This window comes from Cydia splendana, chromosome 10 (genome assembly GCF_910591565.1).
Source record: "Cydia splendana chromosome 10, ilCydSple1.2, whole genome shotgun sequence".
Taxonomy (NCBI): domain Eukaryota; kingdom Metazoa; phylum Arthropoda; class Insecta; order Lepidoptera; family Tortricidae; genus Cydia; species Cydia splendana.
In genome coordinates, this window is record NC_085969.1 from 11,293,797 (window position 1) to 11,317,569 (window position 23,773).

General features: G+C 36.2%; 2 protein-coding genes across 2 annotated transcripts in view; both read left to right on the top strand.

Moving 5' to 3' along the window:
• The first annotated feature begins 2,097 nt into the window (after positions 1–2,097).
• LOC134794302 (uncharacterized) lies at positions 2,098–8,329 on the top strand. The gene is made up of 4 exons (XM_063766065.1): positions 2,098–2,232; positions 4,204–4,401; positions 5,650–5,810; positions 7,973–8,329. The coding sequence occupies exons 1-4, from the start codon at positions 2,218–2,220 to the stop codon at positions 8,235–8,237; spliced, it is 639 nt and encodes a 212-aa protein (XP_063622135.1). The 5' UTR covers positions 2,098–2,217; the 3' UTR covers positions 8,238–8,329.
• A 2,127-nt stretch (positions 8,330–10,456) lies between these two features.
• LOC134794285 (endoribonuclease Dicer-like) overlaps positions 10,457–23,773 on the top strand; it is a 90,004-nt gene continuing 76,687 nt past the window's right edge. The window contains exons 1-7 of the mRNA XM_063766041.1: positions 10,457–10,593; positions 11,006–11,133; positions 12,054–12,167; positions 15,110–15,287; positions 15,570–15,693; positions 16,444–16,636; positions 20,563–20,741. Of these exons, the coding sequence (XP_063622111.1) occupies positions 10,503–10,593; positions 11,006–11,133; positions 12,054–12,167; positions 15,110–15,287; positions 15,570–15,693; positions 16,444–16,636; positions 20,563–20,741 (1,007 nt within the window). The 5' untranslated portion in view covers positions 10,457–10,502. The remainder of the gene's footprint in view (positions 10,594–11,005; positions 11,134–12,053; positions 12,168–15,109; positions 15,288–15,569; positions 15,694–16,443; positions 16,637–20,562; positions 20,742–23,773) is intronic.

Here is a 23,773-nt window from a genome sequence, read left to right on the forward strand (position 1 = left end):
ATAGTATTATTAAATTCCCTTTATAAAAAAATCTTTGATGTCATAGAAAGAGTAGTCTAGACTCTAGAAGCCATTTTCATATTTTTTTTAGAAATATTTGGGTACTACCCACGTTCTTTATCTCCGCTGGGAGCTTATTGTAAATTCTAGGTCCTATATGTGACATGATTTTAGATGACTTGGTCAATCTGATAGGATAAGTGCGGAGTTGATTTTTTGAGCCGTGTCTTGTAATGGGCAAGTAATCTTCTTCATATAGCCGAATTTAATCATTTTAATGAATTTTAAACGTTATAATCGGCACATTTTCCTTGTTTTTGAAAATACCGGGATCCCGGTATTGCATTAAAAAATACCGGTATTGAAAAATGCGTTTAAACTGACGGGATCCCGGTATTTCGGGATCCCGGGATCCCGGTATTGGAAGCCCTAGTTATTACTAATTTATAGTGTCCGACCGAAACATGTTTTTTTGCCGAAACCGAAACCGAAACCGAATGTTCGGCTTTGGCTCTAGTTTCGGCCGAAACCGAAACCGAAACCGAACCTTTTGTAGACTTGTTAAAATCGTTGAAAAAATGTCATAAAACCGCTTTTACACACATATTATGGGGCTGTCAACACCCAATGTCCTTGAAATTGATGTTACTTAAGCAGTTTTTTAAGAAAATTACTAGAGTTGGACCAAGATAATTCTGCAACGATTTTGATAACACACGCAGTGCAAGTGTTATTTTAAACGTCAAAACTTCTGTGAAATTATGACGTATTTAAATAACATTTGCACTAGTTGCAATGCGTATGCTATCAAAATAATTGTAGAACTCTCTTGGTCTAATTCTATTCATTCACCAGTCAAGCCAACATGTAGATACAGGGTCAACCAAAAACGCGAGCGCAGCGAGCGCGAATTTTTTGTTGACAATATCGCAAGGCCGGGTACCGATCTTCACCTGAGCCTAAACGTCCAAAGTGCCCCAGTGAAGCGAACTTTCATGCGAAGTCAAAGCCGTGCTTCAGGCTGCAGGATAAGTAGTTGAGCACTGACTCCAACCAATGTCCATTGTATTAAAAAGCGAGATATTTCGTTGAGCGCTGGTGGCCTAGCGGTAAGAGCGTGTGACTTTCAATCCGAAGGTCGCAGGTACAAACCCCGGCTCGTACCAATGAGTTTTTCGGAACTTATATACGTAATATCATTTGATATTTACTATTTGCTTTTCGGTGAAGGAAAAACATCGTAAGGAAGCCGGACTAGTCCCGATAAGGCCTAGTTTACTCTCTGGGTTCGAAGGTCAGTCTGATGGCAGTCGCTTTCGTAAAAACTAGTGCCTACGCCAATTCTTGGGATTAGTTGTCAATTGGACCCCAGGCTCCCATGAGCCGTGGCAAAAATTCCGGGATTACGCGAGGAAGATGATGAGTTTTATTATTATTCCTTTGCCCAGGCCCAGTAACATACGACAGTGCTATCTCATTTACTCCGATACAATTAGACAGTGTGCGCGTTATAGGTATTAACAGCCTCTTAAGACTGCATCGACCGTCTATATAGTGGCGCCCTCATTAGTGGAATTGTGTTTTATAATAAACCAATTAATTTCTGTACCTATACATGAATCAGTATATGTAGGTACATATTAATATTGTTGTCCTACTTATTCCCCAACTTTTGGTCTTTGTCATATAGTTTAGTTTCATAGTACGAACTACCATTTCGTAAGTTTCGGCCTGGCCGAAAGGTTCGGCCGTTTTTTGGCCGAAACCGAAACTACAGCCGAAACATGATTTTTTAGCCGAAACTGGCCGAAACCGAAACCGAAACCGAACCTTCGGTCGGACACTACTAATTTATCGTGGAGGAGTGCAATGTAGGCTGTCTACGTATAGAAAAATAAACTGTCTGTCAATCGGAAGTCGTCAATATATTCACATGTGCTATTTTACATTCGTGCTTATTTCAGTAGTTAAATCCCTATTTTACAGTAGCTTTATAAAATAGGCCACAGATAGGTAATACGGACCGTAGATTTGCACTCAGCAATTGGACTGCCAAGTGCCAAGTGTCAACGTCATACAAATGTCAAGTCAAGTAAAAAAAAAGGAAAGAAACAAAAACAAAACCTCAAAAGTGCGTGGTATTTAGTTTGATTCCTATTTTCCCCAAGTTTATTATTATAACTTTGAAAGAAAACCGAATAAAGCAAAGGATTTACCATGGATATTCCTAGCGTAAGTATTTTTTGTAACTATATTCTTGTCAGATAATAAAAAAATATTAGTATTTAATTTAGGCTGCTATTTAACTGATCACCAGATTTAATAAAATTTAATACCAAAAAAATATATTTTACCACCCTAAAATAATGAATGATCACCAAAATTATAACACCATTTTAATGTGAAATGATTACCAATTTTATTACATTTTACTATCCTTTTAAAGGAAATGACACCAAACTAATCATTATTAACCCAAAAATAGTAAATGATTATCAAATTTCAAACCCTATTTTAATTTGAAATGATAACCAAATTTTTACATCTTGCTATCCTATTAAAGAAAATGACACAAAACTAATCATTGTAAACCCAAAAATACTAAATGACCACCAAAATTAGAACTCTATTTTAATGTAAAATTATAACCAAATTTTTAAATCTTAATATAATACTATTAAATTAATTACTCCACTCCGTCACCTTTTCCTAGTAGCATTTTATTTCTGTTACAGTAGCAGTTCTAACCTAACCTAACCCACTTTACTAGTAGCATTTCGTTTCTGTATGGGTCGCAGTTCAAACCTAACCTAACCCACTTTTCTAGAAGCAATTCTTTTCTGTAAGGGTCGCAGTTCAAACCTAACCTACCCCACTTTTCTAGTAGCATTTCTTTTCTGTAAGGGTTGCAGTTCAAACCTAACCTAACCCACTTTTCTAGTAGCATTTCGTTTCTGTATGGGTCGCAGTTCAAACCTAACCTAACCCACTTTTCCAGTAGCATTTCTTTTCTGTAAGGGTCGCAGTTCAAACCTGACCTAAACCACTTTTCTAGTAGCATTTCGTTTCTGTATGGGTCGCAGTTGAAACCTAAACTAACCCACTTTTCTAGTAGCATTTCGTTTCTGTATGGGTCGCAGTTCAAACCTAACCTAACCTACTTTTATAGTACCATTTCGTTTCTGTAAGGGTCGCAGTGCTAACCTAACCTAACCCACTTAACTGATAGCAGTTTAATTTACTTTTCTAGTAGCATAACGAAATGCTACTAGAAAAGTAGCTTAGGTTAGGTAGGTATGCGGTGCGGGGTACGAGGTACGGGGGGTTGAGCGGGAGGGGCTAGTAATTTTGGTATCAGTTTACTTTATTTGGTAATATGTATACATTTTTTGGTAGTCATAGTGGTTTATTTAGGTGAAAATATCGCATTAATTTGGTCTTCAAGATTTGGTGATCATTAATGATTTTTGGTGGTCATTCAATATATTTGGTATTTGAATACAATTTGAAGGGCAGTCGTAATTAAAACGGTGGTACTTTTGTATTTTTAGGGCTTATTTTTTTGGTGTTCAGTAATTTTTTTTGGTGAGCATGATTTTTTTATTTAGGGTACTTACCGAAGTATTTTTTGGTGGTCATTATATTTGTAGCCTTTAATTTAATGTACAATAATTCAACATTATCATTTGTCCATAAAAAGTATTTCCACTATAGTCTGTGCGGAAAGAGAAGAGTCGTGGAATGTATGGGGCCCAATACATTCTACGAAACTTTTCTTTCCGCACAGACTCTATGAAAATATATATATTGTTAAGACTGGCTATCAGGTAACATATAATTTTACAAAGTAATATTGACCGACGTCAATAAATAGTTCTAGAGGAATATTTGTTTTATTAGGTTATAATCTTATGGTTAAATATTTACAAATATACCTTTGATAGTTTTTTTTTTCATCAAGATGTAGCTTTATTGAATTAATAGTGATAGTGAGTTTATACATATATAAGGACCACCTTGCATGGTACTGTTATTTTAATTTACAAACCAGTAATTAATTTGATTACTCCCTTCTTTTCCACTACATATTTGGAACAAAATCCCAGTAGCTCCGCTTGCGGTATTTTTTTTTTACTAACGTGTATACCAGTATACACATATATCACGTATATCAGTATACACATACATTGCCTTTCATTTCAGGTCCCTCTTGAAGGTCCCGCCGTAAAGTTCAGGCGCACCCAGGCTGCGCGCCTGCGGCAGCAGCATAAACTACTGTTACATACATACAAATGTCAGAAAGAAGAGGCGCGAGTGCAGGCCAAAGGCCAGAACTGGCGGTGTCGTGTCATGGGCTGCCAGAAAATGAAGGGAATTGTTAACCATATGGTGTCTTGTCCAGTGGGTATATTGTCACTTTGGTTAGAGTGGTTACTATGTTGTATTGTATCCCTTCATTTATTAAAAAAAATATTGTATCTAAAATAATATTTAAAAATCTGAGTTAACAATATAATATTCTCTACTAGGGCTTGCATTCCGGAATTCCGGAATTTCGAAATTCCGGAATCCCGGACAAATTTTCCGATATTACAATTCCGGAATTGATACCACTCAATATCGAAAATTCCGGAATTGGATTTAAGTACTTTTTGTGGGTTTTAATACGTTAATTATTAAAAATTGTTAAGATACTACACTGTACGGGTGTTTTCTGTCGTTATTAAGTGCTTCTTAAAGTCTATTTTTTTGTTCGGTAGACTAAAATGACATTTCATACTATGAAAAGACATTTTATGTTCATACTAGAAAATGACATTTTAGTCTACCGAATAAAAAAATTGACTTTAGTCATTCAGTGAACTATTGTATAGGTATATTTTACTTTTCCGTTTGCTAAAGCAGTGGGACGATATGGGCTCATAATAAAATAATAAAAATACAATAAAGCAGAGCGATTTACTTGCTTAGAATAGTCTGAATACCACATAAGCGAACGTGTAGAATTGAAATTTAAAAATATTTTGACTCTATCTTGAATTCAGAGAGAAAGAGGTTTTCTCTATTAACGATTTCGAATCCTGTAGAAGCTCATAATATATGATATTCTGAATCATAATTAGGAACTAGGAAGGAAAAAGCCAAACTTAGACCTTCAACTTCTTAAACAACACCACTACCTACTATATAGGTTAGGAAGAGTAGGAAGCTATTATATTTAACTATTTTATAAAATTATGCATCGAATGGTTTGCTAGCAACTATAGTTTTCCCAAATAAATACCCCGTATCATAGAAGTGAATAAAGTAACCATATTAATAAGGTGGTAAAATGGGTGGTAAAAAAACGTACCTAATTCAAATTAAATTTCGCTTAAACAATACTAACTTTAATAAACGTAAAGTATCAGAATTTCACATTTTTTGTTGTTTTTTACTAAAAAACCGAATAAAAATATGGTAAACCCTAATTCCGGAACCAGTTCCGGAATTCCGGAATTGGAATCCAATATCGAAAATCAGTTCCGGAATTGGAAACCATCCGATATTGCAAGCCCTATTCTCTACTCTACAATGACTTTTTGTTTTCATGAGCAGTTCTCTGTTTCTGGTTCTGTTGTTCTCAAAATTTATCTATTATCACTGCAGGCTGACAAGAAATGTTCCTGGCCATCTGGGTGTTCGTCTTTAAGAAAACTAATGCAGCATTATTCAAAGTGCACAAAAGAATACTGCCCAGTTTGTACACAGAAGACAGAGTGGCAAATGACTGTATCAGAAGAAGAAAGAAGCCAGATTGTTGATCTACTGTAAGCACAAGTTCTTTATCTTCTCAAATGACTTCAACTTATCCTATGTGGGTGTAACCACAAACATAGTAAACCATAGTTTAGACTTAGCCTTGGTGCCTAGAATTTTTTACACTATGGGAAAGATTTTGATTTTAATATTATATATATATTTATTGTACAGAATATACCATAGTGGAGTCAAAATTTTACAAACATTTTGTTTTTTGTTGAAAATACTGTGGATATCATTTAATGTGTGATTGTACTGAATGTGCTTCTTTTATGGTCATATATGTACCTAAATACAATAATTATATAAAAGTACCATTTTATGTCAAGTAAATAACATTTACGGGTCCATATTTTGTTGCATACAAGTTTAGGTCATATCTTTGATGCGCATAACAACTTGTGTCATAATCATCATTGCGCATACAAATGAAAAGTCATATTATATTGTGTCATACATTTTTAGCCATAATATTTGATGACATACTCAGCAGTTATCATAATTTTTTTGTGCATATAGGTTTTGATTATAATGAATCAAATGTCATACCAGCTAAAAGCATATTTATCGATATTTATAAGGTTTTTACGTATAACGTTTTGTAGCATAATAATTTTCTACCATAATGGTTTACATAAATAATTTAAGAAACTAATTTTAGCCTCTCAACAACTCCTCGAAAAAAACCTTTTCCCTAATCTCCTATTTCTGCGTAGTTTGCCCTTCGGGCATCTAAAGCAACCTAACGAACCTAACCTACCTATTATGATTAGTTTATTTTATGACCACTAAATATATGACTTAATTTTTTATGTCTATATTAATACTATGCACTGCAATACTTCGAACGAAAAACAATTATGGATATCAAGCAGATGACTTAAAATTTTATGCGAATTAAATGAATGACTACAAAAATTATGACATAACTAATTTATGACAAAAACCCAGTTATGCTGAGGAATAATTCTGACTAAAGATTTTTATGACTTACAATTTTATACATAAAGTGTTATGACGATTAAAAATATGACAAAAGTTGTTATGCGACCAGAGGGAGTCCCAACATTTACTTTTGCAACAACTTTTTATTGGAACAAAGTTCTTTATCGAACCGTTTTTCGGATGGCGGCTAGGCGACAAAAAGTGTAAGATTTTCCCGTCATAAGCCATACTAGTGCGATAGATGCAAATGTCAAAATATTGGCGTCACAAGCCATACTAGTGCGATATATGCAAGTGTCAAATTTTGCCGTCACAAGCCATACTACTGCGAAATATGTAATGAGCAGCAGACCCCGTTATCAGTGGTGAAATTTTATTGAAAATACAAGGGTTGGCACTACACATATTTAACATGTATAGAGTCATTCGGGGTAAGAGTACGCTGTGGGTAAGAGATCGCGATGTGCCGTTCACCGGCAAGGTGATGGGAGCGAAGTGCATATTAGCAGGATTTGATGTCTGTGTCGATATTTTGGAACCACGTGAGCTGCGGAGGCAAAGTGAAAGCAGTTCGATATACGTTGCATTATTGATGTATAATTATGCCCTCTATAGTTCATCAAAGTCATTCAGTTTAAGTTTTGATGCAATAATCAAGCACTATTAAATATTTTAAGTAAAGTATTTATTATTTATTTTATTTTATTCTAAACAATATAAGTACATTGTGTCGAATAGTAATACATGCATATAATTAGTACATACATTAAAAACTAGGGTCAAATATATCTTATCTCTACCAAGTACAAATTCAAAAACGAGGCCTTGAAATAGTTAACGTTACATACAATTCCCATTAAAATAGTTATTTAATATTCTTAAAATAGTATGTGGATATTGATCAGACAATTTCATAAATATTCGTTAAACTTTATTTTATTGACAATTCCATTGAAATTTTCTTGATGCGAACAATTACCCCACATGCGTACTTTTACCCAATAGCTTGCGGAATTTTACCCGCACGGTGGGGGAGTGAGTGCCAACCCTTGCATTTCAATAAAATTTCACCACTGATAAACGGGGTCTGGTAATGAGACTAATGAGAACAGAACACAACACAAGGCAAGACATGAGCATGAACACGTCACCAGCCTTTCTTAACTTCGTTCCAACCGAGTGTTCCACTACACTGACCATTTTTTTAACATTTTCTTTTTTACAGTGTGAATATGGTTCCAAGTTCAGTTACGTTCTTTACGATGTGGTTTTTGAAGAGTCGCTCCAGCTTTCCTAATGAATCATACATGAAGGTAACGGAACGCTTCGCCTACATCACTGCCAAAAACAGGGACGAGTACTTCCGCTTGCTGGCTACGCATAAATTGGACATAGAACTGGAGATTATGGAAATAGAGAAGGAACTGAAAAAGAGACAAGATGTAGTACATAGTGCGTCGGAAGAGCCCGAGATTCTTGAGCCATTATGAAACATATAATTATGTTAGAAGACGCTCATTTTGATGTTATATTTTTTGTTGGTACTCATTAGGAATTTATAAATAAATCATTAAGAACCCACTGTTTTGTGGTTATATTCATTTCATTCACTGAAACCATAGAATGTAGGATCCTATAGAAGTGGTATACGCGTGTCTCCGTGAGGGACAAAACATACGCAATGCGACACTATGATTCAGGGATGTTACGAATATTCGCATCCGCATTATTTTCAACATCCGCATCCGCATAAAATCGATGCGGAGCTCATGCGGATGCGGATGTCGACCAAGTCGGTAACAGGAACGTCTTAGCGGCGGCGTAGGTAAGTGCCAGGTAATTTCGTCATTATATATAACGAAATCGTCTAGATCCCGAAAAGTCGGCCAAGTTACTGTTTTTTTTTTTTTAATAAAACGCACCTATATTCTTGCTCAAATACTAAACGTTTCGTTTTTCTTGAATAAAAATGACTAAAAATGTAATATTTGACGTTTTTAAAGTACTTACCAAATCTTGGCTTTAAATATCCGCATCCGCGGATGTCAAAAAATCTGCATCCGCAACATCCCTGCTATGATTGGTCGAATTTATTTGTTGCCCATCATAATACATACTAAATTTACGGTGACAAGGACAAACAATAATAGCACTTTCGCTGCTACTCCTACTGAAACTATCCCGTTCGGTCATTTCCCCCCATCCCTCATCGTTTCTGATCCAGTTAGCTGTTAGGTATATAACTTACTAGATTCATGATATGATCATGCAAGATTTTAGTTATAGTAGGTACTGAGGGCTGAGGGATATGCAACTTATATGTGACCTCCTAACATTCATTGGTTGCGTACTTAGGCATAACATCATGTTTCGCTGAAATAATAGGAAACTAATATCAAAAACTCAGCCGTGGGTTTTTCTCATAATCATGTAGGTACCCGTTAAGGTAGTTACTAGATATAGGTACTACAAATTCGAGCGGCAAGCTCTATATTGAAATTGAATCCATATTGCATCATTCAAAACGGCTATTTCTGTATTGGGCTTTTGACCGGGATACAGTGTAGGATGTTCTAGAAAAAAGGTAGATACGTTATGGTACCTATATCAACTCGACGTGGCACCGATAGAATATGGCCACGTGTATTGTTGTCTTTGGTAACGGGAATAACCGTGAAATAAAATACCATATGTAGCTTTCAAGCGCCTAGTTTTACGTATTGTTGTTACAAATTACAAATAATTTCAAGCCACTTCAGTTTATTTTAATAAAGGTAGTAGATACGCCGGCAAACAATATATTTTGTATTACTAAACTTCGATATGTATCTAAATATAACCAAAAATACAGGTTGAAACCTGTTTAGTTCAAAATTACATCTGTACGTAGAACGGAATGGCAATACATTTTTTACTATAGTGATACCCGCCTTTTATGGATACTCGTTTTTCGGAGTATTTTAAGTTATTTCGTCCGAACATTTGTCAAAAACAGTGGTATACCTAGCTAATCCAAGATTGATAAATACAAGTTATCAAGCTAATTATTTCCAAACACACATTCAAAACTTATTAATTTATCTAACTCTTCTGAAATACTACTGCTTATGTAAGTGTAATCAGAGATTAGGAACTGTCGTGGATAGTGTCGTCTTCAATGCGATAAAATATATAGTCTAGCAAACCCAATTTGTCCATAAATAAGAAGAAAAAAGTTACTTATCGCTTTTTTAGGCGCTAGTACTAGCGTAAGACAAAGGCAGTACCTATGATTCTTTCTATCTATTTATCAGTCCCTGGCTAAATTATAGATGGTAAACCATGTAATACTATGTAGAATGTTGAAAATAGTGTCCGATTGCAACCGTAGTTTTCGCTGAAACAGAAACCGAAGGGTAGGTTTTCTTTTTAGTAGTTTGTGGCTGAATCGAACGGAGCCGAGAAAGCCCGAAAGGAGGAGTTTCGCACCCCTACCGAAACTTCGGTTGTGAATAAGCAAACTATCAGGAGTCTGCACTAGTTAATCTGGTATCCCATATCCCAGCTGTCAGCTGTCAGACATTGCAAATCGTTTCATTTCATTTCATTTCATTCTTTGTGTGTATGTCATGTCCATCGCATAAATAGTTTACCTTGTAAGTACGTTCGTGAAGTGAATAACATAAAGTAATAAATGCCAATTTTTATGCCGGTGTTCACGTTTTTGTGATTTAGACATTACCTATTGCTGTATGAGACTTTAGAATTTTTTGAAAATGGAAGAAGAACACTTGATATCTAGGCCCTATCAAGCGCAGCTCGAAGAAGTGGCTATCAACAAAAACACAATTATTCATTTGCCGACAGGTTTGTTATGAGAAAGTCATATATAAATAGCTTTTATTCTTTAATTGTATATGCTTAAATATTTTAATCAGTTTGACTTTGTGTTTGTCTTTCATGATATGAAATGTCATCATAAAGTTCATAAACTTTGGTTTTACATTATTCAATAACTTTATTCTTTAACTGATTTTAGCCAATTTAGCCTAATGCTCCATTCTTCCTTACTGTTGTTACTGTTTAAATTTCCTACACAATTTTCCTAACTGGATTTCAAATCTACTTATAATTTATACCATAGTTTCTAATGGTCTTCTAAATAATGCTATGATGCACATTTTTCGTAGCTCTCTTGCTATGTTACAAAGTATGTCAGTGTAATGTTAGTCATAAAGAATATGTCAAATAGATGTTACAACAAATTAAAATACCATAGGTTCTGGCAAGACTTTTATTGCCATCCGCCTAATCACCCGGTTTCGAGAAGCCCTTCAGAAGCCTTGGGGAGCAGGAGGCAAGCGCACCTTTTTTCTGGTCAACACCATACCTCTGGTGAACCAGCAGGTAAGATAATCTTGATAACATTTCTGTTTAACACATTCACTGTCAAAAACATGCAAGGTGTGTTAATTTTGCATTGAAAATGGGGCACTGAAAGTGTTAATATTTATACTTAATATTTAGACTTGGAGTTACACAGCCTATGTATTATACATAATTAAGTAGTACTACTAAGTACTTGTTTAAACTAGATTAAACATGTTGGAAAACAAAAGTCTGAGTCATACAAGCATTATTGCATAACTCAAAACATGGTGCAATATTTTGTCTGATGCAACACTAATATGTTATGTAACAGGTTTATTAACCGGTATGGATGTTATGAATAGGTATCTTTGGCACTATCATTAGGCTCCTAGATACAATGATATAAAAAGAGAAGGGAAAAACCAATGGATTAAAAGATTGCTAAAAAGTGATCACTGATCACTGTGATCTCTGCCAGACAACCTTTGGGTAGCAGAATCAATGGACGTTAATCTGTATAAATAAATACATATCATGACAAATGTTAATTCCTTATACATATAATGAATAGTTTGAAGAATGCCTATGCCTATCTAATGAAAAAATTGACTTAGGCACAAAGTGTCTATACAGGTTAAATATGCAATCCAAATGGGTCAGTAACAGGAAATCTAAATCTAAAAGGCCTTCAGGCCTAAAGTTAGGTAGTAGAAAAGAAAAAAATGCTCTAAGAAAAGATGTTCAAGGCAGATTTTAGGAAATTTAATAATGGCATTGGGACATTTTCAGAAATACTCTAATACTTGTACTTACATATATGTGCCATTAAAATTCCATGTCATGACTTAACTGTCATAATCGTATGTTATTATTCCTGTATGCCCTATGAGATGAGTGACAGAAATTAGTTCCGTTCATTTATAATGCATAATACATCAGGTAAAATTTGTTTTCAGAAAAAAGTTATAGAAAAGCTCTGCCCTGTCAACGGAGTCGGAGGATACAGTGGAGAAGACAGGGTGGATTACTGGAAAAAAGAAAAATGGGATGAAGAGCTTGCTAAGAACCAGGTAAGAATTTAAGATATTATCTTTCCACGCTGTTCGTGCAGCAAAATTCGCTCTAGCTGCTGATGTAAAAAAACATATTCGGTCACAGTGGCGTAGCTAGACGTGGGCGAAGTGGGCCGTCGCCCACGGCCTCGCGCCCCAAGGGGGGCCTCGCGCGAGGCCCCTTCGGGCACAGTGAAACAAAAGGGCCTCACAGATACGATTTCGCCCACGGCTAGATTAGTTCACGCTACGCCACTTCATATTCAGGCTAATTATTTTGTGAAATCCCCCAAGTTTTAAAGGTCCATTGGCTATGATAACCTTAGACCCTTTAATTAACATGATATCATTATATACATTAATATACTACTTATTACAATGAAATCTACTGTTTATAAGCTACTGTTTCAGAAACATAAACATTGATACATTCTCAGAGGAACTCTGCTTATAAACTTTAACACTTCCTGGTACCATTATTTCAGTGAAAACATGGACTGAGTAATCATCCTCATCATCATCCTCGCGTTGTCCCGGCTTTTTTTACATATACATGGACCGAGTTATATGAATATTTAGTTAAGTCCTCTTACTAACTATGCTATTAGTAAATTCTAAAACTATATTATTCTACTTAGCATTCTTGATCCTACATGTTTAAAACTAGACTATGTTTAAGGCACATTTTTGAAACAATTGTTGGTTCAAATTTTATTATGATTTTGTTCAAAATTTTTAGTTATGTACTTACCAAGTAATCACATAACAAGTCACTATTATTTATATATTATTATACTCGTACTTACTATTCCTACAATATTATTTTTATTCTTTAACAATTAAAACAAAACATGTTTATTGTCATATAAACAACAAATTAATTTCAGCTTATAAAAAACGTACTTCACTGACAAGTTGATATAAAACAACTGCATCGTCTTGACGTGTGGAAGCCAAGATACCAAAATGGTCATCCTTAGAGTATTAGAATAATACATAATTAATTAACGTATTGTTCCTTCCCAATTGAGAAACATTTTTGGGTAGGTATTCTGTACTGACAGCAACACTCATAACTGTGCCATCAATGGACCTTATGCCTTTGTAGTAAGGTTTAGATTATAGTAAGTTGCCATCAGATACAAGGATTATGTTTACAAATATCTGAACAAAGCCTCTATTATCAAGACGTTAACCCTGGACACAGACGTTCGAATTAAAGCCGCAAAAAAAAAAATTACACAGGCTTTATTCCTTAAGGTCACGAAGATCGGTGTGCTTCTCCGTAATCCTAATTTTATTGACATATGATCGAAATCGATAGATCGTGACTGAAAATTGGAAAGACGAAATTCGAATATTGTCTATCTATAACGCTTAACTTGCTTAAGTACTCGTATTGAAGACATCGCAGACGGACACATGAATCTCAAAACTCTAAGATTTAAGATTATTTTTAATTCACATCACGTAACTACATCACATAAAGCTTCCTTTTTGCTAGGAACGCCTAACGTACAATTTACATCCTGTTTATCATGTTATCTTAATTTTCTAGCTTAGGACAGTGAATGGTTGTGTGGTTCGAAATTACAAAAATAAAAATATATACTATTAAGCCATTCCAATTTTAATTCTATTGTATAGGCAAGAAGCTTCAAAATTGAAGTGTCAGTTGTTTTAAATTACGCTCATTTAAAGTGATCTCAACTACATTGTAAATTATAATTCCGTTACAGATTACAACTTAGTATAATTAATTAATTATCTACTGTTTACAAGTATTCTATCAAGAACTAAATGGTTCCGTGAAATATCTAACTTCTTCCGTGTTTTATGTGTAGGTACTAATGCATATCATGTTAGACACCGAATTTAATTGCAATACCTACATAAGTTTAGCTTATCTAGCACGTTGATTACTTCACTCAATTTCTGAAAGAAGTAATGGACAGTTTATAAGTAGCCTTTGTTTTATCTGGTATCCGTTTGTAGGGCACGTACGATTTGATTATTGGTTACTCATATCAGTGCATGGAATATTGAACCGTACTAGCATAGTCAATAGTGTTGAAACTTGAATGGCTTATATCATTTAATGTTAGGCTTATATTACAAAGTCAATTTCATTTTTATTTCGACGCTTTATCGGATTTCTTGTGTTGATCACATACACTATCATAAATACACAATACTTCTAACAAATTACAGACTAAACAAACACCAAGTATGAAGCGTTTACGAAGAGGGTGATATATTATGTTACCACAAATCAGTAGGTACGATGTAATTAGGTAAATTCTTGGTTGACTGGTAGAAAATGCCTCCTGGCATTAAGTCCGCTATTTGTACTTTTAATGTATGGTGCTATTGCACAATTAAATAAATGAATTCTCAGTCGGAACTCGAAATATTGAGAATTTATCGGAAAAAAATCTACGTGTTTTGATGGCTAGTGGCTACCATTCCTCACCCGACTTATCGATAAAAATGGAACCGTGCTGAGCCCGCAGGTGACGTTCACGAAACGTCATAACACTTCTTCCTTAAACAGTAAACTTGTCAAGTTATCGCCAATGCAGAAAAAATGACTAACTTTACTGGATCCGGGGCCAATGATTAAATTTTGCACAGTCACCATCACATATATCGGTGTAGCTGCGCCTTGACAATAGAGGCGTGTACAGATATTTTGAGCACCTTGGCTGCTTCAATATATCTGATGGCGACTGTACAAAAGTAGCAACTTGTTCAGATACCTACAATTTTGTGGAGTTATGTAGTAATGTAATAAAAACCATTTATTTAGGCGAAATAAACCTTCAATATTTTCTTCTACCAAACTGCAGGACAGTTTGTTGGTAGAGGGAGTTAGTTCCCTTAAGACATAGATGGGTAGACTTAGCTAATTGCCTAGTTAATTGTTAAGTAGGTACATACATCTTGTGGTTCTGTTTCAGGTGATCGTAATGACCTGCCAGATATTGAGCGATATGCTGACGCACCAGTACATACAAATCGAGGATATAAACCTGCTCATTTTCGACGAATGCCACCACGCGGTCGACGACCATCCCATGCGGCTGGTCATGAAGCATTTCGAACATTGTCCTACGAGCAAACACCCTAGAGTCCTTGGTAAGATATCTTGGGCGCGTCACTTATTAAATGATAAAAAAGTGTAGTATTTTTTTCCTTAGCCATTAATAGCGTCTCTTGATGTCCACGAGGGGTCGTGGAGATCAAGAGACGCGGCCGAGAGGATATATGTACTTACACATGGAGATGTGTACATATCTTTTTAGGCATGTCTTTATTTCTTTGGCATATTCACAGTCCTACAGCTTGATGGATTATACCGAAGACCTTTTTATAATTGTATTTGTTTTATGAGCATATTTTATATAAATTTGCCTTTAGGTCTGACAGCGACGTTATTAAACAGCAACGTTGCAATACCAAGCATTCAACAGTCATTGAGAGACCTTGAGACCACTTTTCATGCGACCATCGCCACTGTAAATGAAATGGGGGAGGTATTGAAGTAAGTATTTTTTAATTTTATTCATCATATCAGCCCTTCATCGCCCACTGCTGAGCATAGGCCTCTCTTCTAGTACGCCACTTGTCCCGGCCCTGAGCTAATCTCCTGCAGAAGTGACCCGCAATTTTCCGGATGTCGTCCACACAAACGAGCCAACGGACGCCAGGCGCTTCTTTCATCTGAAAACGGCCACCATTCTGTTAACATGTTATTCCACCTGCCATCACTCTGCCTAGCGATGTCCCGCCCACAATTCCATTTTTGTTTGGTAATGACGAATTTTTATATTTTGGTTAAAGTGTATAGCGATAGATATTTAATTGAACAAGAAACATTCAATGTTTAACAACTTGGCGTATAGAAAGTCAGCCCTTTGAACACGACTGGCTTAGAATACAATAATTAACCCTTTTCCAGGCATAGTACGATTTATCGACCACATAGTCACATACGCGCCACTAGAATTTCAACTTTAGCATTCCGATTTCAGATTCAAATTAGATTGCACTTTCGGGAAATATTAGTTGTCTTCAAATGAATCATCAATGCTGGATTAATTGGAATATATTTGGATTATTCGGGAAAACCTTGTAGATTGGTGCGGCCTGGAAAAGGGTTAAATAAATACAATAATCTAACTACTAAAAGTGACAGTACATATGCCACAGAAATGTCATAGAAACACTTGGAATGAAATCATAGCGGGATCCGATTCCAGTACACATTTTACTAAACTTTATAATGTTTTAGTTACTCCACGAATCCCAACGAGTATGTGGAGTTCTACCAGACGCCCCAGGTGACACCAGCGGCCGCGAAAGCCATGGACATCTTAAGGGTGCTGATAGACTACGTATTGTCCGTCGAACTGCCACAAACGAACCTTACGCCAGAGATCAAACTGAAAAAGTACCAGCAGGATATCACAACTGATCCTAAAAAGGTGGGTGTCGAGTAGTTTTATCATCTAACATCAATTCATCAGGTAAGAGATGAAAGGGGCGCCTGGCGTATATGGCGTAATGGCCTACGAAAGTTCACATTTTATTTAATCTTTATTGCACAAAAGAAAAACCTTACAGTACAAAATGCAGACTTAATGTCATAAGGCATTCTCTACCCTTTTTGACTCGTCACTATTAGTCTCTCCGTCTCTCCGCCCCATACTTGGCAAATAACCAATAGCAGTCCATTGCCATTAATTACAAGTGTACAAGTACATAGGCCTCTTAAATGGCTTCCCTATTGAACGAAAACTATGTCGTTATACTGGCTATTCTTCCCTTTGCTCGTAATACTTGTCTTATCTATATGGTGAAGTCACAGACACCAAATTATGAAGCGTTTACAAAGAGCAACTCAATTTTACTTGTTAATACCTCGTTTCGAGCACTACAACTGTTTTCAGTTTGTACAGCCCAATATCAACCTTTGTGGGTTCCGACAAGGTTCGCTATGAATGACGCACCGCGCACGATAGGCCCCGTTCATGAACTATAGGGGGCAGCATAGGAGCCGTCAGATTTTTGGCGCGAGGCGTAAATGTTTCGTTTATGCTTCCGATGTAGCCCACAAGATGGCAGAACCTACTATGCACAAGGAAACGTACCGACGAGAACGGTAGATGGTAGCACTTGCTTTGGCTATGTCCATGTGCACATATGTGCACATGGACATAGCCAAAGTTTGAAGTTAAGTTAAATCAACTTTAATTAAGTTAACTTTTAAGTTTGAAGTTATTGATGACTAACGACCCGCCAGGGCTTCGCAAGGGTTAACAAATTATACACCTAAACCTTCCGCAAGAATCACTCTATTGATAGGTGAAAACCGCATGAAAATCCGTTCAGTAGTTTTTGAGTTTATCGCGAACAGCGAAATGCTATACATGGAAGTATTCTGTCCGCTCAATTATGACCCAACGCAAACTACCCCGCGATAGGCGGTACTTACAAACTGCTCGATTGGCAATCTCAGTACCACCGAGATGACAGTCAGTGACAAATGGCTAAATTGATTGATAAAAACAACGTTTTTTTGTAATTAAAAATATATTCATGTGTCGTGAAGTGGTGCAGAAGTTATTTTAGTTCATACCAAGGACAGTGGAATCACTTTTCACTTGTAGTAAACAGATAACTTCAGTAGAATTTGGAAACAACATGACGATTTGTTTTCAATACTACCGTGCTAAGCTAAAACGTAACAACTGCATACGACTTTCATAACGACATACGACTTTTTAAATTGCGAGGATAATAGGGATGGTGTTATGCTAAATGAAGTAGACTATTTTATTAACTTGTGTTTGGTTTAGGTATTTTCTATATAATTATAAATGTAGTAATAAATTCCTTCTTACAGATTTGTATTTTCCTTTTTTATTTCATGAGATGGAGCTATAAAAAAGCTACCTAGTTATTTCAAATTAATAATCAAATTTGGTATTGTCATTTTACATTACTTTCCATTCAGATTCCCACAATATGCTATTCGCAGAGAACTATGGAAAAAAGCTGTCCAATTAGAGAGACATGAAATTGAGTGGATGCCTGGCAAGATATCTAGAATATGTTTTATTCATGAGATATAACCCGTGAGATAATCATACCCGGTCTCCTATATGTAGATACATTTTTCCTATCATGCTTTCACTGAATTAATTTAACAAATACACACATTATCTGAAAATGTTGATCATTTGAATCCACCCTCTACTGTCACATATATGTAGGTTCTCTCTCAAGGCATTTCCGTCAGTAGAAAAGAGCGGCAAACATATTAACTCACATTATAGACGGGTCTAACGCGAATTATATTCAATTACCTTGATTTACCGAAGTAAATCAGTTTCGTTTCGTATAATGTGAGTTAATATGTGTTGAAAACGCGAAAGTTTAAAATATTATAAGAGCGGCAAATTTAGAAAACGTAAGCGCGCGAACGGCTGTGGTCCTATACAAAATTTTAATTTTGCACCTTTTTCTACTGACAAACTTGCTTGACCGGCACTACATATAAAATATTCTGAACTGAAAGTGGGGATTTATTGTGACTCCGCCTGTTCAAATATTTTTGACCCGATTCGTGTACCTATGTAAATTTTGCAGACTGTATAGCCAGTCCGATTTCTAAGATCAAGTTCGCCATACATTTACTATGGCGTACTTGATCTTAGAAAAACGGACAGACTATACCTGAACGTGACTTCGCACTGCCATGCAGATTGATAATAAAATATACAAAATACTTATTATAGCGGAATACATTTATATAACAATGATATATTTACTTTTGTTGAGTTAGTCTGTCATGTCATAACAACATTTTAACTAGTTATCTTTTAATCTGCATTAAATTATTATACGTGAATTATTTGACTGGTTCTTCACTGTATGGCATAAACCTATCCCTGTCCAAGTCATATTCTGATCAAATATGAACCGCGAACTCTCAGCGGCCAGTACGTACAGCAAGAAGGTTATTAGTGGATTAATGTCGCTGATTGGTAGTTATTGACATTATATGCATTTCATCTACACTTAGCTATGTGCCATTAGTGTAATAAAGATGACTCTTATTTTGTTTACCAGCTTTGATTACAGGCTCTGTAAACGCGTCGTCTTATTTGAATGTAGGCGTAATTGTGTATGTGTGCTAATTTGGCCCGAGAATTTGAACGGTAATGTTCCTAAAGGCGGTATCCATGGTTATATATGATCGCAGATCGCGAACATACAAGCAAACACACAAACAGAAAAACGCGGCGGGGGACTTTATTTTATAACTTATTATAAAAAAAGTAATTTACAACATTTGAAGCGGCATAACGACAGTCATAGAAAACAGCATGAGTTCTGGGTCATTATGTTGATAATGAAGAAAATAAAGTTGATAGTGCAATTAATAATACAATATTTTATATGCATGTACATGCATGTACTGCAATAGTATGTTACTTTTCGAAGGCCGCAAAAATATCTGACACGATCTTATTTGCAGAGCTCTAAGAGCGTGTCACATATTTTTGCGGCCTTCGAAGAGTAACATACTATTGCAGGTGACTGTACCTACCTAATTGACACGGGATCATGCAGATTTTATTTGAGAGCATCGGCGCGATTCGGGAAATGAATTAGAGATTCACTAGATATGAAATAGTAAAGATATGTGACGTTCCACCTATGGTTACCAGAGATTTTTACAAGCTTTTATTTAGTTTCGCCTGACCGTTGTCTGTCTGTCTGTCTGTGTGTAATCAAATCTTGCAAGTTAAATTTGATCCACTTCCCGATTTCCGATTGAGCTGAAATTTTGCATACATACGTAAGTCGGGTGACAATGCAATATTATGATGTCATCGAGCTGATCTGATGATGGAGACCGGAGGTGGCCATAGGAACTCTGTGATAAAACAACGAAACCTAATTGTGTTTGGGGTTTTTAGAATAGTCTCGATGAGTATTAGTTGCCCGTGGAAAAAAAAGTACAGTCGGCGATAAAAGCTTGTACCAAAAATGAAATTTTTGCCAAAAACTTATTTAAGTACATAACTATGTATGTATGTTTGTAAGTATCAAATCTTGCATGTTAAATTTGACCCAGTTCCCAGCTTCCAATGAAGCTAAAGATTTGCATACATATGTAAGTCGGGTGACAATGCGATATTATGGTACCATCGAGCTGATCTGATGATGGAGACACGAGGTAGCCATAGGAACTCTGTGCTAAAACAACGCAACCTAATTGTGTGTGGGGATTTTAGAATTGTCTCGATGAGTATTAGTTGCCTGTGGAAAGAAAAGTACAGTCAGCAATAAAAGCTTGTACCAAAAATGAAATTTTTGCCTAAATCCTATTTGGTTTCAGATAATAAAAGCAGTAAAGAACATGATTTCTTCGATGATTATGTTTATAAAAGACCTTGGCGTATACGGCGGGTCTTTGAGCATCACTTCATACATAATTCTTTTGGAGCGGCTCAAGCGGAAGTCTCTAAGCAAAGAACAGGAGTTGTTATATGAATTTGTCGTAACACATTTAACCAAGTGAGTGAGGTTTTTTTTTGTATTTTTCAAGAGACGTTAAGATAAAGTAAACGTAATAGTCTTACTGGTTATGAAGCTTTTTTGCCCGAAAGCTGCACTTTGGGAGGAAAGCAAGCCGCTTTGCACGATGATAGTAGCGGCCCATTAAAACATTTTTTTTCGAAGAACCCGTCATTTCGTCCTTTAGGAACCGAGGTGGAGCGAGGTCTCTTAAAAACAGAAAAAAAAATCTACAAGTTTCACGGATCATCCGATTTCGTTAAATTTGGTGTCGATTGTAAGAAAATGACTTGCTTCATCGTAAAAAAAATTAAAACAAAATATGTCAGTACAAAAATAATGTAAAAAAAAATTAAAACCTATTTTTTCCTTTTACACTTTATTTTTGCAAATAGTGTGTTCCATATAGGAATAAGTCTACAAAAAAGCACTAAATGATAAAATTAAACATATTTATTATCGTATACTGAAAACCACATCAAAATCGGCTAAGCAGTTTAAGAGATCCATGTTTCAGAACTTGGCCTAATTTTATTTATTTATTTTATAGACCAAGAAGCACGTAAATCATAGGAAATTTTAAGTATCTTGTGGGTATTTCCTTTATCTATTTAAAAACAGAAAAAAAAATCTACAAGTTTCACGAATCATCCGATTTTACTAAATTTGGTGACAATTGTAAGAAAATGACTTGCTTCATCGTAAAAAAATTAAAACAAAATATGTCAATACACAGATAATGTAAAAAAAATTGAAAACCTATTTTTTCAGTTTACACTTTATTTTTGCAAATAGTGTGTTCCATATAGAAAAAAGTCTACAAAAAAGCACTAAATGATAAAATCAAATATATTTCTTATCGTATATTGAAAACCGCATCAAAATCGGTTAAGCCGTTTATGAGATTCAAGTTTTAGAATTTGGCTAAGTTTTATTTACTAGGCGATAGTACTGTCATATTCTTTAGTCGAGACTTTTGCTTCTGTTAATGACCAAGTTTATGCACTGTAGGTTGTTAGGATAAGCAAAGATACACATGTTGATGTGTTTGAGTTTTGATGCCAGTGGAAGATGGCCCTTCGTGGACCAAAAACTCTTCCAGGCTTTTTCGATGCGTCGATCGATTTCCTTGGACTGCTTATTATCGAAGGATGTTATCTCGCCCAAGCAGGTGTATTCGTCAACGAAATTGTATATCCTGCCCATCTACCGTGACCCAACGTTTCACGCCATTGACCATTAACTGGGTTTTTGTCCTGTTCATTTCGAATCCGACTTCAAGACTTGGTTGGTCTAAGGCCTTCTAACATTTTCTCTAAATGAGGTGCAGTGTGGGGGAAAAGAAGACTATGTCGTCGGAAAAACGCAGGTTTGTCAATGTCAACCTTATTTCGCCGACGTCAATGCCCATTGTTTACCATTTAGCCACCAACTTCTGGACGATTTCCTGTAGGCAAGAGGTAAACAGCTTTGGAGATAGTGGGTCGATCATCCTGTTTGACTCCTTTTTGGATGCAGAATTAGGGCCGGGAACTTGCAGTATTTTTGCGGTAGATGGTTCCGATGAACTCTGCCTGCCTATAACACTGCTCGCGTTGCTTCGCTGTGTGACTAAAGATGCGCCTACCCTGGGGTCACCCCTTTTTTCACGTAGGCATCATTGTCCTAACTTATTGATAGTTTTTTTGCCTCAGCACACTAAGAACCGCTTGTCTCTACGGCTACTGGTACCTACTCGTACCTATGTACAAATTCGTAGGCAGGATCCAAATTTGAATATTTCGCTCGTTTAAGTTTTGCTGCTTTTTCGGCGGCTGCTCCGACACGCCCTGTGGCCTGAGGCAGGCCTCCGTCACACGCTCAAGGCCACGCGCTATATGCCTACCGCTCGTCGTATCGTCGACGATACAACCGACAGAGGGCCGCCGAACGCCCGCCTGAACGCTCGCACCGCACGTTTCCCGCGCTTACGCTTCGAAATGCCAAAACCACGTAATTATTGTGCAGTAAATGGGTGTAAAAGTCAAAAAACAAAGGAAAAAGCCTATAATAAAGATTCATCTTTTTATGGCGGGCTAAAGGTCCCACCTGAAACGTTTAATAATTATATTGAAGGGTTAGAAAAAGTATTTTTAAATAATTTTGACGACGTAATAATTAACCGGCCGGTAGCACCGTATTACAAATTTTAAAAACCGTTGATTTTACGTTGCTTTGCTCCTGAGTATTTATTAAAATTATTTACGCGATTTAGGATATTTACAACTATAAAATTTAATAACAGAGAATTCCGAGAAGGGAAAAAATTATAAATCATTATATAAAACTAAAACATATTTGATTGACTAATAAAAAATATGGTTGATCCGCAACATTCGTTTTATTACAATAATCATCATAGGTAGATGCCTACAACCCTAGCGCATTCTTACGATGACGCGTTAGCACGTGACTCGCACGGCGGTCAACACAGTCTCGACTCTTTGTGCGCGTACTTATGGTACATTTCTTCTTGTCCTGAGCAGCAGGTATTATTATTAAGGTTTTGTAGGCTATTATAGCGTAGGTATTTTCGCTTTTCTTTGGGAATGAAGTATCTGTTACGTAGTAACTATTTATTAATCTGTGCCTGAGGTGTCCTCACACAAGGGCAAGTGTGCTTACACACGTCGCATCCCAAATGAGGCTGTGTTTTCGCGCTCACGGAAGCAGTTGTATATTTAGGCCCTGATACTCCAACACGCCTGTCGGATGTCCAGCGTCCAGTAGCATCCTGAAGTACCTGCCTTTATAAGCTTATTTGTTCCCCTAGAAACCATTTCATTAAATTGTATGACGCACATGCAGAGCACTGAACGGTTTTTTACAGTAAAGAACAAATTTGTAACTAACCTTCCCTCAACTCAAGCTGCACTTCACAAACATACCTTGCATGCAGCGTACCATGTGAGCCAAGTACGAATGACGGCGAATAGACCTTTTCAGGATTCCGTACCCAAAGGTTAAAAACGGGACTAAAACTCCGCTGTCCG

Bases quoted from the DNA above. Each gene is read 5' to 3' on its own strand.
- LOC134794302 (XM_063766065.1), top strand. The intron at 4,402-5,649 runs GTGGGTATATTG...TTATCACTGCAG, and splicing joins ACCATATGGTGTCTTGTCCA to GCTGACAAGAAATGTTCCTG. The intron at 5,811-7,972 runs GTAAGCACAAGT...TCTTTTTTACAG, and splicing joins AGCCAGATTGTTGATCTACT to TGTGAATATGGTTCCAAGTT.